Source organism: Athene cunicularia (assembly GCF_003259725.1).
Source record: "Athene cunicularia isolate RWA chromosome 2 unlocalized genomic scaffold, athCun1 chr2_part1, whole genome shotgun sequence".
Classification (NCBI taxonomy): domain Eukaryota; kingdom Metazoa; phylum Chordata; class Aves; order Strigiformes; family Strigidae; genus Athene; species Athene cunicularia.
The window spans coordinates 25,360,837-25,376,455 of NW_020799095.1; the positions used below are offsets into that span (position 1 = coordinate 25,360,837).

The following is a 15,619-nucleotide window of genomic DNA, read 5'->3' on the forward strand; positions in this document are numbered from 1 at the left end:
AGAACTTATTGAAGTATGCAGATATAATTATTTGTGCTTCTTTAAGGGAGATAAAGGTCAATCAGGACTCCCAGGAGAGAGAGGGGTGCAGGGAGATCCTGGGAAGTCAGGGAAAAAGGTAAGGAAATATATTTTACCTCATGTAAAAGGTGTAGATGAAAGAACAGCAAACCATCATTTGCAGATATGCAATGGAGTTCATCCTGGAGGAGGGCACGTGCCAATACTTTTGCCAGGGAAAAGGGACTAGACTGGTTGAGATGTTTCCAACAAACTTTAGTAACAGTGTCTACCATCTGAATCTGCAACTGATTTAGCTGCCCTGCCTTTTGTGGCTTATTGTCTACTGCAAAATTTCACGATCTCCTTGGAGAACAGATAGTTTGTGTCTTTAGCCCGTTCCTTACAGCCTGTTCAGATTTTTCCTGACAGCAAGAAGCCATGGTCAAACTGATGTGACTTAAGGCATCTAGCAGAGTGGTGAGCTGTGGCTGAAACCTGTCAGCTTGGTACAGAAACCGACACAAACAGCTGAAAGCAGGGCTGCTTGTTTCCAAGGGAAATTCTGAGATTTTAAGAGAAACTCTGCCACATTGGGAGAAAGAAGCTTAAATTCAAACAAAAGGAATTTAGAGGGGTGCAAAGCAAAGTGCCTAAAATAGAGTAAGTTAAATGGAGGCTTTTAATTTTACTCTTTACAAATAGAATGAGCTGCTGAGTGAGCAAAATTCAGTTCTTGGGCTGATTGTTGGATTGCTGCTGAGAGTCCAGGCACCTCCAAACTCTGCTACTGTGCAGCTCTTAAATGAGGGCAGCAGCTGGCCAGCGTGAAGAACTGATGAACTGATTGTGATTCCGAGTAAACAAATCAGCATTTTTTGACTGCAGTTCTTTAATCAGAAAAATATCTGAATAGCTGTAATAAACATCTATTAAGAATGCAGCTTCACATTTTTTTCATCTACAAGGGCAGTGCAAATACCAGTTTGATGAGCTACAGCTTGAGGCAGTGAGCCTTCCACTGTGGAAAAATATGTAGCATTTTTGTTGGTGCTTAATTATTTTTTAAAAACTTGAAATCACCCACTATATAATTGCTCAGAAATGAAGATCCCAGAGTATCAGAAGTGAAACATCAGAATTAAGAGTAAATGTTGGCTTAAAGTTACAGATGGCTTCTGTATTTAGGAATGCTGGGGTTTTTTTCTCTTACATATTGCCTTTATTCTGATGATCAACAGTGCTGTCACTTTCACTGTCGTAATCCTTTATAAGTGAAAATATTCCTACTGAGCAGCTACCTTGGGTATCCAGGACAGTGCAAACAACAGCTTGATGCCTGCAGTGAGTAGCACAGTGATGTTACGGCAGTTATTTACAGGTGTGAAGCTGTCTCACAGAAGTGGGATCCAAACTGATGCCTATTGACAGCAGGGTCTCTAATGCCACTTCCATCAACAGATCAAATCAGAAATGGAATTTTAAACTTCATTTTAATCTACTTTTCACTTTATGAATTACCTACAAGTATTCTGATATACTAATCTGGTTTACATCATGCATAAATATGTTGTAGATAATGTTCCTTAATAGAATATTTTATGTGGATTATTTGTGAATTATTTGAAGTAATGTGTCTGGCAGATACTTGCAGCCTGGACTGGCCTTTGGCTACAGAGTTGCCTAAAATTACTGCTTCTTAAATATTGTTTTTCTTAACTTTGCAAGCATTTCTCTTCCTCATATGTGTATATGCATGCAATTCCTCCTACAAAAGATTGATGCAATTGCAAATGGCACTATTAAAAATATCTGTGAAAATAAGCAATATGATTGCAGGAGGGTGGAAGGGTTTTAAGAAGACTGAATACTTTTTTCCCCAGAAAAAATCCCCGAAGAGATATTTACTAATGTTTTTGGAAAAGTGTTTATGCAAGCATTGTTTCTCATAAGTGTATTGATTCAATAAAATTAGTTACATGAAAATTAATTAACCATTTAATCTCTGTTAGGGGGAAAAGGGAGATCAAGGTCCAAGAGGCCCAGAAGGACCCCCTGGCAAAGGAGACGTTGGCCAGAAGGTATGGCTTCACATGGACACAGGAGAAATACTGCAAACTTTAGAAGGACCTATTTTATAAGAGCTCCGATTTTGGCCTGTTTTTTCATTCATTATATCTTATGAAGCAACTATATTTTAACTGATGATCTAAAAGGATTTAAGAGAGATTGATATGTTCCTTAGCCTGAACAAGTGCAGCAAAATCAGATTATAAACATAGACCCTAAAGTTAATTGGACAGTAGAGATTTCCTAAAAATTAAGTGCAGAGTTTTTATTAAAGTTAAGAGGAGGCAAATTATCTCAGTATGCTGACAAGGGGAGAGAAAGAGCTAGGAGAAATTAGGTGACCAGTTAGATATCTAAATATGAAATTAAAAGCCTGGAAAGATGTATTATTAGACAGACAGCATTTATCTCCCACCTAGTTAAATTTAGGACATTTGGGGGAGATTTTAGAACTAAGTGGGATTTCAGCTGGAGTGGAGCATCTAGATACTTCTCTAATTGTGGGCATCATTATTGTCATGGTTTTGGTTATTTGTGTATCATCTCCCAGTTGTGAATAAATCTTTGCTGTGATTGGAAAAAAAGTGTTTGTTTTCATCAGGGTGACCCTGGAGAAAAAGGATCCAAAGGAATGATTGGTAATCAAGGAGGACAAGGCCCACCTGGACCAAAAGTAAGCTTGTTCCTCCAGGGTAATTCTTCAGTTTGTATTTTATAAAAGATTCTATGGAATTTATGTAATGTGCAAATTTGTCAAGTATCTGATGCTTGGAGACTTAACAGAACAAAGGAAAAGCAGAAATATTTCCATCCTCTGTTCTGAATGACACAAAAGTCCCAAGGACAAAAAAAATAGCTAAACATATATATACAGACCTTGTAGTTATGCAGAAGCACTGAGACAGTGAAGTTGCCCAAGTGATTCTAACCATAAGCACTTAGCAAATTTTTACTTTGAAATATTACCTTTCTTTTATAGTATTTTGTGAGTATGTGTCACTTTGAATGATAAGGAAATTCAAATAATACTAGTGTTCTGATTATTCCATTGGCTTTGTTAGCCAAACACAAAGAATTAATTAAAATATCTAATACATGGTTCAACCAATAGATATCTAAAATGTGAAACTTGGACCAACTTTCACAAGAACAGTAAATGGATTTATGTTTTTTCCTACATATTGTCTATTTTTTAGGTAGATCTGTACTGTAGATATTTTTATAATATAAAGTGCTGAAAAAACTTTTTGCTACTTGCGCAGAAAATTAAACTGTCTGTTTAAATCTAGATGATACCATTTTGTAACAGGGTGAACCCGGAGAGAGAGGACCACCTGGTGTCGCTGGATCATCTATTCAGGGACCTGCTGGACCAAAGGTGATTATCTGATATGTGTTTGCTGGAGACCAGTGATTGGAAAATTTTTATTGCAAGTTTCTGTCAAAACTAAAAGAATATAAGTTAAAGAAGTTAAAATTCCTTGTTGTAGTAACAAAGATGACTGAATTTTAGAAATAAGGACTGAAAAGTATAAAAATTAACAAAGAGTTTAGGGGCGCTTTAACAGGATGCTGAACTTGGTACATGTTATTGGCTTCTGAAACCATTTGTTAAGATGATTAAATTTGTTTAAAAAAAATCCATTACATTTCTGTTGTGTTTTGGCCCCTCCTATGAAATTAATCACTTTCAAGTCGTCTTTTTTTTTTTTTTTTTTTCAAAATTTGCTATGCATTTTGTTTCTTAGACTAAAGATTTCCTGAATGTGGCAGTAAATCCCTGCAGAAACGTGTCTATGTATATTTCTAGGGAGTTACATGGTGAACTAGATGATTTTTGGAGATGAATGTTTATATATCACTTCCAAGTGAAGAGCTGGCCTGTAGATACTACTTTAAATTGTCATATATGAGATAGCTAGAGCTATATCCACCTCATTTTCCATATGAGGAAAATGTATGGGAAATGAGTGGGACTTGTCTTGATGAGTAAAATAAGTGGATTCAGCAACAGTAAAGCTAACTTTGAAGGTTTTAAAAACATTTAAAAATTTACTACTGCCCCATTTTTATTTTAAGAATAAAATAGGTGCTGCTTTCATAACATCAGTTAACTGATTAATCAGTTAACTTCAATTTATGCTCTTCAGCTTTGGTGATAGTTTTTAGGGTAGAGAAATTAGTCATGTACACCGTATTTCTCTGAAGTTATTTCATCCCCATTTTTCTTTTTCATTAAAAATATATGTGCCCACACACACAAGCACATGTAGATATTGTACATACAAGGTACTCTTCAGCCTGACAACAGGACATCACAGAGGGCTAGGATGTGGTTTGGACTTGTGTGTGCATGGAGGAGGAAGGAAGAAGAGAACACAAAAAGCTCAGGGTATACCTGGAGTAAAAATGCATCTACAGAGAAGGGAGGGAGGGAGGAAGGAAGGAGAGGATATTGGGGTGCTCATATCTCTTATATTGGTTTAAAAGTGTAATAATATCATTAGGAAAATAGAAGTAGCATGCTTATCACTACGAAGTAGTGATACCTTGTACAAAGACAGGTTTCACTACACTGGTCTCCCTTCACATTTTCCTGGTTACTGCAACATTTTTGAATAAACCAGCAAGTGATTCAGGATTGTTTATTGATAAAGTTCATGCTGAAAAAGAAAAACTTTGTAGATTTTATTGCCTTTTTCACTCTGATTTTATTCTCTTCAGTGCAGTTCATATCACTTTCATAGCAGTCTGGCCATGATCCAAATTCTACTGGAATCTGTAGGAGTTTTCCCAAACTCTTTACTAAATTTTAGATAAGGGCTTTTATGTGCAGTGGCTGATGTGAGAAGACAATTTGTATTATATTTTAGAAAATATACAAAACTTTGGTTTAACTTTGGTGTTTTAGCTCCATAATAATTTCTTTGTTTAAAGAAATATCTGCTATGTTCCTGACAATTGCTTAATAATGTAGCAGGCTAAACAGGTCCGTTTTCTCTCTCCACTTTGGAAAGTACAATGATTACTATTAACTGTGTTCTTGAAACATCCTGGTATCTGCAGTAGTGAAGCCAGACATTATAAATTTCTAATGCAGGGAATCAGAATGTTTTCAAAGCTGGGAGTTATCATGGTCTGAGGTCTTTTCAGTACATCTCTAAGTATTTGATGTAGTAGTGGGTGATTGCTAGAGGTCTTAACTCCTGGGCAGTCATGGTTGTGTCCTCTGGAAATGTATTTATCATAAGCCACACTCACATTTGGGACTAGAGTTTTATTTCTCTTGACAACCATTATGCTGCTACTAATATGGAGACAGTAACATTAGATAGCTGGTTTTTGTCATATTCCTTTCTCATGATTACAGCTCCTTGGTGGTTTTGATTGAATATTTGATCTGCATTCCCTAGTGAATGTTTCTTGAAATACTGCCTGTCCTTCTCACTGGTGTTAAAAATTGCAAAAGTTTCACTGAAAATGGAATTTCCTTTTAAGATCCTTAATATAAAGTAAAACATCTGTTGCCATAGAATAAACAGTAGAAGGAGACAAATTTTGCTCTATGAAGGGATAATACCAGGAACTTCAATTCTAAGCCCGATTGCTTTCCAGGAAAGCCACTGACAGAGCTAAGATTACAAAACAGTTATACTGGGTAATACTTGAGGAAAAACTCGGGTTTCTCCTTGGGTCTTCAGACTGTGGATCTTGCCCTTTTGAAGTGCTGTGCCATTGCATCTGTAGCCTTTCTAATCATACTCTGTGTCAGCACTTGTCTTAGAATTTCTTTGCTGTGCTTTGTGTGCTCTGGCAGAAATAAGGTTATGCAGCCTTGCTCATGTGGGCAAAAGCAGGCAGAAGCCACAGATGAATCTGGCCACTGAATCTGAATTATGATACTCAACCTTCAGTTGAAAACTAAAGCCATCAAGTTATTCATCAAGGGAGAACAAACTCTGACAAAGTTGCAGAGAAGCAAAAGTATGAGAGGTCAGAATCATAGTAGTAAAACCTTCTTCTAGAAATATTGATTTCATAATACCTAGTTCAGTAATTGTCACTGCCAGAAAGAATTGAATACTTGTTTTCTGTAAAACTTTGGAAATTAAAACCAAAAATAATTGATATGGTTTTGAATTTGTTTCTTTTTTGATAGGGGGATCCAGGACCCAAGGGGCCACCGGGAGAGGATGGAATTAATGGAAATTCAATAATGGGACCAATGGTAGGAGTTTATACACAAAGATGGAAAATAATGAAACATGAAACATATGCAAAACTCATTAAAATGTTGAAACCACTTGAACAACTTTCTCAGGAAAGTAAATGACCATTTCCATCATTCCGTGTTAAGTCTATTTTTAAATATAAACTTACTATCTTTTTGAAGAAGAAACAAAAAATGGATTGAATAACTAGACCAGTGCACCTCACCCTGCAAACTTCCCTCAGGAAGTCATCATAAGGAAGGCAGCTCTTCAAATTCATCTCCACCATCCATTATTTTATGTGGTCTTTTATACCTTTGTATGGACAATATGCTCTTTACTGAGTATAAACTGAGAGGTATTAGTTATTTTAACGGTGGTGTTTCAGTATTACCAACATTGCACATTCAAAAACGTAAGAAAGACCCAAAATAAAGAATTCAAAAAATAGATCTTTTAGAAGTACTTATATGCATATAAGTTACAGAATAGAATTTACTTGGTTATATCCTTTACATTTTTAACTTCAGCACGAAGAATGGAGCACATTAGTCTGTAGCAGGATTGCTTGCTCATTGTTTGAGCCTTTTAGTGGTTAAGTGGCAAGATCAACACATAAGTGAAAGACCAGAGACCTTTTCAAAGAATGGTTCTATCTTCCCTGTTTCTTAAGTGGTAATAGTAGTTCAGGACAACAGTTATGTACCTAAAGTTATGACTGCCTTTTCTCCTTACATAATGCATTACAGTTAGCATGGAATTTTGTCTGATATTTTATCAGCAAAATACTCAAACCCTTAAGTAGGGTTTTTCCTCAAGTCCTTGGAATTGCCTTTCATTTAACTAATCATAACAATATGACATTGTTAGAAAACAGTGCCACTCACCTTTCTACATTTAAGAACAAACTGAAAAGCACAGTCCTTAGAACAGATCACAAGTCCTCTACTGCAAAAACTGGATATATATTTCCTTTTACTTTGCAGCTTTCACCTCCTCCCTTCTAAGGCATTTTTTGATATCATGTTGTACTCTAGCAGTCATGATCTGGGTTGAAACTTTCTATAAACTTTCTGCCACTTTTGATAAGGGAATAATTCAGAAAGACTTCCTTCAGTGTTTGGGAAAGGTACCATTCTTGTGATCTTCTTTCCAGACTGAAATCAGGAACCTTCTTAGTAAACCTCTTTTTTTTTTTCCTCACATTTACCATGTTTGCCCATAAAAAGTTCCACTTGATTCCACTGTTTAACTTCTTGGGAATAGAGTTGATAGACCCAAATTTAGAGACTAATTAGTTTATGTGTACCTAACACAATGTACTTCAAAATAAAGTAACTTGATGCAGTAACTTTTGTGTGATAACATCTTAGGAATACCAATAATACTTTACTTCTGGCTTGACAAACTTATACCAGTACACTTATCAGAGGATGCTGAATAGCACATTGATCCACATGCATTCAGTAGCTTTTATTTTTGAATTTTCAAAAACTCTAAATTTATTTGTCTGTAATCTAGAATGTTACTTCACTCTGTCTTTCTTATAAAAAGAAGTGATGAACATGACTTAATTGTCCAGTCATATACTTATTTAGGTTTTGATTATAGCAGTTGGTGTATTTTTCGTAGCAATGATTATGGACACAAGATTTATGTTTATTCTGTTTATCTTGTTTGTTTTGTTGGTTGGTTTTGTTTGAAAGAGTGTAGAAGCAGCTATCTCTATATTACTGCTTCAGAAAATTACTTTAAAACCTGCCCTGGAAAAGCTGGCAAAGTAGATTGATTAATTAATTCAGTATGCCATCTGTGACATAAATGAGACTTGCCTTGTTACCAGTGCACTGACTTAGAGTGAGTCACTGTGACCATCTTCTCCAGACCCCACAAAACTGTGGGAAGCAGTAATCACAGAATACCTCCTGGGCCATCTATTGTGTATTTTCGATGCAGCTATTAAAAAAAAATTACATAATCTGTTCTAGAGAACTGTTTCTTACAGCAGATTTGGCCATAGATTTGATTTAAGTAGATTTATAGCTGTGTTACTGATGGCAAAACCAGCCACTTGACAAAAATCCTAATTCTTACAAAAGAGAATGTGTTAAAATGTATTTGGTATTTAGAATGGTCTGCTAAAATTAAATGAAAACATCTGTTTGACTGGTTTTTACTGTAGTGAAATTAGAAGTAAAAATAGAGATGAACTCATGATCCATGGTTTCCTTTGTTGTTAAATAAAAATACATTTCTAAAACATTTCTCATTTTATCCGTAATTTTAGAAGCATGGATATTAAGAATGAGGAAGAGGTAAAATTGGCTTTCGCTTATAAAGCTGTTTATGAACTAGAAGCACACTCATTGGTTAAATTTTCACAGAACTGGATCAGAATTCCATCATTTGAAAATTAGGAAACATGAAGAAACATCTTCCTGGGCTGATGGTGGTCAGGTTGCGTTTAAAGTCTTCCAGTGAAACTATCTCTCTGGTCCGGAGAATATGAGAGATTCATACAATTTTATGTAGCATAAGGCATGCTGGCATCTCTGTGTGAAATTCCATCTTGAAGTGGTTTCAGGGTTTCATCTTAACCAGAACATTGAGTCTAACTTGTCTTTCTTCATTCACTTACAACCTAAACCTGTGATGTATATCGTTAGGAGACCCAAAACAGCTCTTTTATTTTTCCTTGACACGGCTAAATTAGTTAAGAGCTGATTGCTTGTGTCTGTGGTAGAGATGTTCATAGAATGGGAAATTTGGACCTGAAGTCTGTTTTTGTTGGATATCTAACTAGAATATAAGTTGGTTTGTTCTCCAGTCATGGACACTGTACTTGCATAGACCAGCTGCTGAGATCTGAGCTATCAGGACTCCATTCTTGGTTTCTTGAAGCATTATGTTATTGCAGAAATTTCCAGGCACCATGCACTGATGAAACAACAATTTTCAGTTGTTTGTAGTTTCTTTTTTCTAGCTATTTATTTTTACTTGTATAGACAGGGAAATTTTTGCTATTTGTATGCAATTATTCTTCAGGATATATTATCTTTATGTATATTAACAACTGACCCTCCAACACTCTACAGGAGAGTCCATTTACATTTCTTTGTTCTGTGGGACTGAGCGAAGGGTATACACTTCTCCATGTATGGCTGTATACTTAGGAGTGGTGTGGATGTGCAACCTACAAGTCACAATAAGGATGAGCAGTTGGCGCTGCTGTCATTTGAGCATCTACAGTACAGACTGCCAGCGTATCTTGAGGGATATCTCAAAATATGTTTTCTTTCTTGGTTATGTGAAGAACAGCCTATTGCAAGCTTGGTTAATTTTCTCATTAAATGTCAGGAAAATGATCACTGGAATGAGGGAAGAGGAAAAAATTGCTATTTGCTTCTCTTCTGGTTGTGAAAGGAAGCATTGAGGTTTTGCAGATGCACAAATCTTTAGTGGGAGTCAGTGGAAGCATCAACAGAAAGAGTGATTGTCTCCTGATACAGAGCATTTTAGGCTAAACTTAGAGAAATGATGTATTTCTTATAACTGGTTCTGTTTCTTTCTTTTACTTCTTTCCCTTGAAGAATGCAGTTTTGCTTCACTGTAAGAAAGAACCAATGTGATTACCTGGAAACGCAATATGTGCAGCATGTGATAATTTAAGGCTGGCATATTACGTTTCAGTATTGCTAAATTCATTTTTAAAATGTCAGGACTTACCACCGAAGTCATAAAAGTTTAACTTTTTAAAAATAAATTTCACTTTGTATTTGCTGAAGATAAAATCAATGTTCTGAAGATTTCTCTCTGCAACGACAAATCTAGAAATTCATAATTTCATAATGAGAACTCCCATTCTCCTGAAATCTTAATTTGATCAACTGAAGCGATCATAATAAAGCACAAAAATTTCTGAGATTTGCAAGCAAAGCTGTTGTTCTATATTTCCAAAAGGATATTAAATAATTTCCTTACATTTCTTACAATGCCTGACTTACTATTTTGTATTTAGGGTGACCCGGGACTACCTGGACTACCTGGACCCCGTGGACCAAAAGGCGATGGCCACAAAGGTGAAGCTGTAAGTACAATTTTAATACTGTACTTTCTGTTTTGAAAAAAAAAAAAAAAAAAATGAATATTCTCTTTCATCCTTCAGCTAGTTTAATATTTCATACATATTTTGATGTCCTTTCCTGTCCTAGATACAGTGCCAGTTCTACAGGCTGTTGGAACGAGATATAAACTGTTCTCATTTCAGCATCATGAAAGAGATACCATGTAATTCCATAAAAATCTTCATGACTGATCATACATATTTAATAAAATCACTGCTTTGATTTCTTTTCTTTCCCTCCTTCCCTCCCTCTGTTTTCTTTACTGTTCTTTGATCAAGATCACTAATAACATCTGCTTGGCCAAATCTTGCAGCCTTCAATTCCTTGGGTTTTCGGCTGCTTTTCATACTGGGGTGTTGCATCCTCTTTTTTTTAAAATCTCCTCCCCCTTTTCTTTTCTGATGGTTAGCTCCAGAGGGGGTTAGTGCCCGAGTATTCCAGCTGGCACATTCCATTACAAGGGCATATCATCCTAATTTCAGACATCCAAAGCCACACAGACATGTTTGACCAACCTTTCACTAGAAGATGAAAATACTGTTACCATCCTTCAACTACCACATGTCAAACTTCCATTAGCACTATTTTCTTTATGTCTGTAATCCAGCTTTATTTTAAACTACAACCACAAAGGCATTTCCAAATACAGTGAGGTGGGACCCAAGTGATTTCAAATAAGTCACGGCTCAGCTCCAATTTCCTATCATTCAAACTGATTCTGGGAAGATCCTTTGGGATCAGAATTAGTTCAGAGGGCATTCACTCAGATTTCCTGGTGTAATGTCATGTACCTGTCACATTTTACAGCACACAGGGACACTAGATCAGCTCAAGACTCTTTGGAGGGCCAAGGAGTGCCAGTAACAGACCCAGACGCATTAAACAGAGGACATGTGAACAAATGAAAAAACCTTTCTGTCATTCAAAATAAAAACGAAAAGCAAATGCAAAGGCAGTCATCAAGAAGGCAGTGATGCAAATAGATGACTGACGAACTTTTACTAGGCCTTAAAATGCCTCATAGGAACTGAAGTTTTCAGCTTTACAAGTTGTCTGTTTAAACTGTATGAAAAAGAAGTATTGGTAGGCACAGAATCAAAGAGGTCAATGAGAAGCTGAAAACTTTTCATTTCCAATTAATCAAAGAATTCAAGAGAAGCCTAGTTTGGCACTGAATAATAAAACTACATAAATGCTGGTTGTAGTCTGCCCAGTCACAGGATGACTAGCTTACCTGTATGCACTTCCTGCATTTCTAGTAGTGACTAAACAATTAAAAAAAAAAAACCTTTGTGCTGCAGTAGTATTCCTGAAATCATGTCTATTCTAGGATTCCCATCTGCAACTGCCATAAGAGTCAGGCTTCTCTGCAGCTCAGTCTCAGGCTTCAGCAAAAGCTGGTTGTGTTTCTCCCTACCACATGAGTAGTACATGTCCTTGAAATATGTGAAGGTTCTGTTGTGCTGTAGCGTGCATCTTTCCCCTTCTCAGGCCACCTTTCCATGCCCCATGATCTGGAAGGACCAACTTTGTAAACTGCTGGCAGGCATGGACAAGATTTGTGTACCTGTCTGCAGCATGATGGGGCAAAGATGGCCCTATGAATGCTGAAAGGGAGGCTGGGGATGCCTCCAGCAGGATGAAGGGCAGCTGAAGTGGCTGTGACAGTTTGAGCAGGGAGTTCAGGAGAGCAGACTATCAAACAAAAATACACCAAAGTATGTTAGGGTTACCCAACCCTCAAATTTTTCTGGTTATTGCTGGTACCCCAGGTGTGTATTGTCTGCAGTGTATGAATCATGAAGCAATGTCTGCTTTCTTACTGGTTTCTCTGAGCTGAGAACTCCAGTGCTCTACTCTTTCCACCACTCTGGCCAGTTTTTTCAGGTTTCCACCTGGAACTGAGGATGACTCTTGCTCAGTGCACATTGAAAATGTGAAGAATTTGACAAAACACAGCAAAACCAAAGAGAATAGTAACTGTTGCTTAAAGTATCTTCTTTGTTGAAGAATCCAAGTACTCTTCCTTTAGGACAACTACTGACATGCTTTATTCCTCTGCTGTACCAGGGACCTCCAGGACCAGCAGGCCCCCCAGGACCAGCAGGCCCGAAAGGCGTGGGAGATACTGGACCAAAGGTACTTGTACAGTGGTAGTACATGCATCTGACTAGAAAAAATGCATTAGATTAGAATGGCCTATATATGACAAAATGCTGCAATCTCATCTCTCACTTTCCATTTCAGTTAGAAGAAAAGCTTGCAATAGACTTCTCTGCTGTCATAGATACAAACCAGTTCTTTCTTTAATCCCCAGATCTAATGCAAATCTGCAGGTTTTCTGTACATCCAAAGACCCAGGATGTTTCTAGGTGCTGGAGTTTCCATGTGGAAGTCAGAATCCAACACAGGCAGATTGCCTATTTGCCTAATAATTATGCACTTCCTTTCTCCTTCAAAAGTGCAAGGAACAAGGCCTCAGAGGAGTCAGGGGAAATGTTGGTGACATGGAACTAGTGCGATGTTTTTAAAGTTTCTAGAAATGTATTCCTAAGAGAAGACTATAAACATTCATCTAAAATTAAAAATTAGTTTAGAGGCAAAATTTGGCAGAAAAAGAAACAAAAGCAAAAAATGAAACTGTTAAAGGGATTAGGAATACAAAACTGAAACTTCCAAATTTTTTTTTCATAAAATACAGAATAGACAAAGTGTTATAAAGTTCTAAGTAGAATGTAATCACCTAAAAGTCACATTGTAACTACTGTCTTATAAAAAGTTGGATAAAAGGGCCTTAAGACTGAAATCATACAAGAAATTGCTTTAAAGTATCCCACAGAGTGGTTTTATTAATGATTGCCTTGTTACATATGTGAAATAGGAAACAGGCAGCCTGTTGCAAGAGAAAGCAAAATAAATATTGTCCAAACAAGCTTTTTCCCAAACAGGAGGAACTTTCAACTTCAGTTCCCAGAACATGAGAATTCCCATTTAAAATAAACAACTACAATAACCTCTTAAAAACATATCCACAATAAAGGGAAAACTGAAAGACATTAATCCTTAAAATGATCTGATCTTAGAATGACCACAGAGTGGCCTGACAATGGGGTCTGGGAAACCTGGCTTTTCTGAATTACTGCTTATCAGTGCAAGACATTTCACATAAAGTAATGCAAGGTCTGGCCCCTGACACAAACTACCAAAGAACTAAAAGTCATTCCAATTATCTTATTCAATACAGACTTACAGAAAATACATATGGTTAAACTAATTAGATTTTTTATATGAGATTATATCTTTTCCAAATAGAGGTATCAGACTTAATATAATATGATCTTTTAAGACATTTGTCTTGGTACTACAGAAGAACATTTCATTAAAACCCTAGAATCTTGTATGAAATTATTAAGGCAGATATTGATAAAAAACTAACATGACTACAGAATGTCTGGGGGAATTTTTATGTCTGGAATTCCTCCTTGCTTCTTAAATACATAATACTGGAAAGCAGTAGTTTCCCAAAGAAAAGGAATGGGAAGGTCATGTCAGGTGATCAAATAAAATGACCTCTCACACTGATGCCGTGGCTGAAAGATTAAAAACCTCAGAAATATAAATCAGAATTTCAGTGGGAATATAGGGGTTTAATATAAATAAATCTGAGTTGAATCCAAAATGAAAATAAAGGATTTTATTGGGGTTTTGTAAGTAAAAGGAAACAACTAGAATAATTGCAGTAAAATTTCTCACAACTTCAGTTTTTATAATCAACGTTAGTGGTTGTATTTCTGTATCACAAATATACAAGGTATACAGAAATGCACTTAGGAAAATCATAGTGCCTGGCTTATATGAGAGATCAAAAAGTGGATCACAAGTTCCTTTTGTTCTTATAATCATTAATTTATGTAATCACTGGGACAAGCAATTCTTTGGCTGCATAATTATCAGGAAAGTTTCAACCCAGATCATGAATGATGGAAGTACAATATAGTATCATAAAATGCATTAGAGAGGAGGAGATAAAAGCAGAAAGTAAAGGAAAATATATCCAGTTCTTGCAGGGGAGAACATGGGATCTAGCCTTTTTATCGCAATTACTCTTAAACCACTGTAAGTCTTGTGGTATAATAGCATATATATTTAAATCATACATTAGCTATTGTACTAAACAGTTTTTACTTTCATCTCTAAGTAATGTAAATCACTGCCAGTTGAAGTAAATTGTTCATATTACTTTATAAAGATATTAGATCTTCCTTGTCACTCTTCTCCACCCATGAACAGCATAGGAAGTATTACCATCACTCCAGTTCTGTGGGCTGAAGTATATTCATGGTACTAGCAAAGGAGTTTATTGGCAGTATCTTTTTGTGGAAGAATATGACCTGTGCTGTGTTAGTTGAACATTACCAATTAATAATGAATTTGGCAACAGGCCCACTACTTCAACCTGAATTTGACTGATCAAAAGTGAAATAGCTGTGACCAAGAGGTGAGGGTCTTATAATTTAATAGTATTTAATTATGACAGGAAATAGTAAAATGGAATATCTAGTAACAGAAACTCATCCTAATCCGTTATCTATAAAGAAGCCAGCAAAAGATTAGGCAAAGACAAACTGATAAATTGTTATCACTATTCTCATGTGTTTTCTGACAATTTCAGGTCTGATCAGGGGTGTCAGGTAAATTAAAATTATCTTCCTCATTTCAATTAAGTCATCTGCATTGTCACAAAAATTGTCAGACTTAGGTAGCTTGATTATAAGAACCAATTTTTGAAAACCATGGATGCAAAGGAAGCTGTGTTTTAAGGCTGCTAGAAGAGAGCCTCCTGTGTCTGTGGGAGCTGGGTGTGATACAGCCTAGAGAGCAAGACCTCAGCATCTGCTGAGTTCAGGCAGCCGCTGAGTTCAGGCAGCATAAACTTGGGTGATCTGCATGGGTGTTTTAGGCTGGATCAAAAATGTGCTGTGGAACTGAATCTCCCAGTGGACCCATTTACTGTGCTTCGGGTTCCAGACTGAAAAGAGGTCTGAGCAGTTCCACAGCCCAGGCAATGGATTTCCTTCAGATGAAGCTAAACTAGACGATCTAATCTGGACGTGCTCTTGATGCACTTCTCGCACTGGGTGATCAGTTCACAGGAACAGAGCAGGCAGGTCTCCTCACATTGCATACAGTGTAAATATCAGGCTGCAAATTCAC

The 15,619-nt window shown here is 36.5% G+C and overlaps 1 protein-coding gene across 2 annotated transcripts in view; it reads left to right on the plus strand.

Annotated features, from left to right (window-relative positions):
- The window catches only part of COL28A1 (collagen type XXVIII alpha 1 chain), a 67,940-nt gene that overhangs the window by 30,360 nt on the left and 21,961 nt on the right, over positions 1 to 15,619 (plus strand). For both annotated transcript variants that reach the window (XM_026842785.1, XM_026842787.1), the window contains exons 19-25: positions 47 to 118; positions 2,013 to 2,081; positions 2,672 to 2,743; positions 3,380 to 3,448; positions 6,230 to 6,298; positions 10,300 to 10,368; positions 12,476 to 12,544. In XM_026842785.1, coding sequence (XP_026698586.1) covers positions 47 to 118; positions 2,013 to 2,081; positions 2,672 to 2,743; positions 3,380 to 3,448; positions 6,230 to 6,298; positions 10,300 to 10,368; positions 12,476 to 12,544 — 489 coding nt within the window. The remainder of the gene's footprint in view (positions 1 to 46; positions 119 to 2,012; positions 2,082 to 2,671; positions 2,744 to 3,379; positions 3,449 to 6,229; positions 6,299 to 10,299; positions 10,369 to 12,475; positions 12,545 to 15,619) is intronic.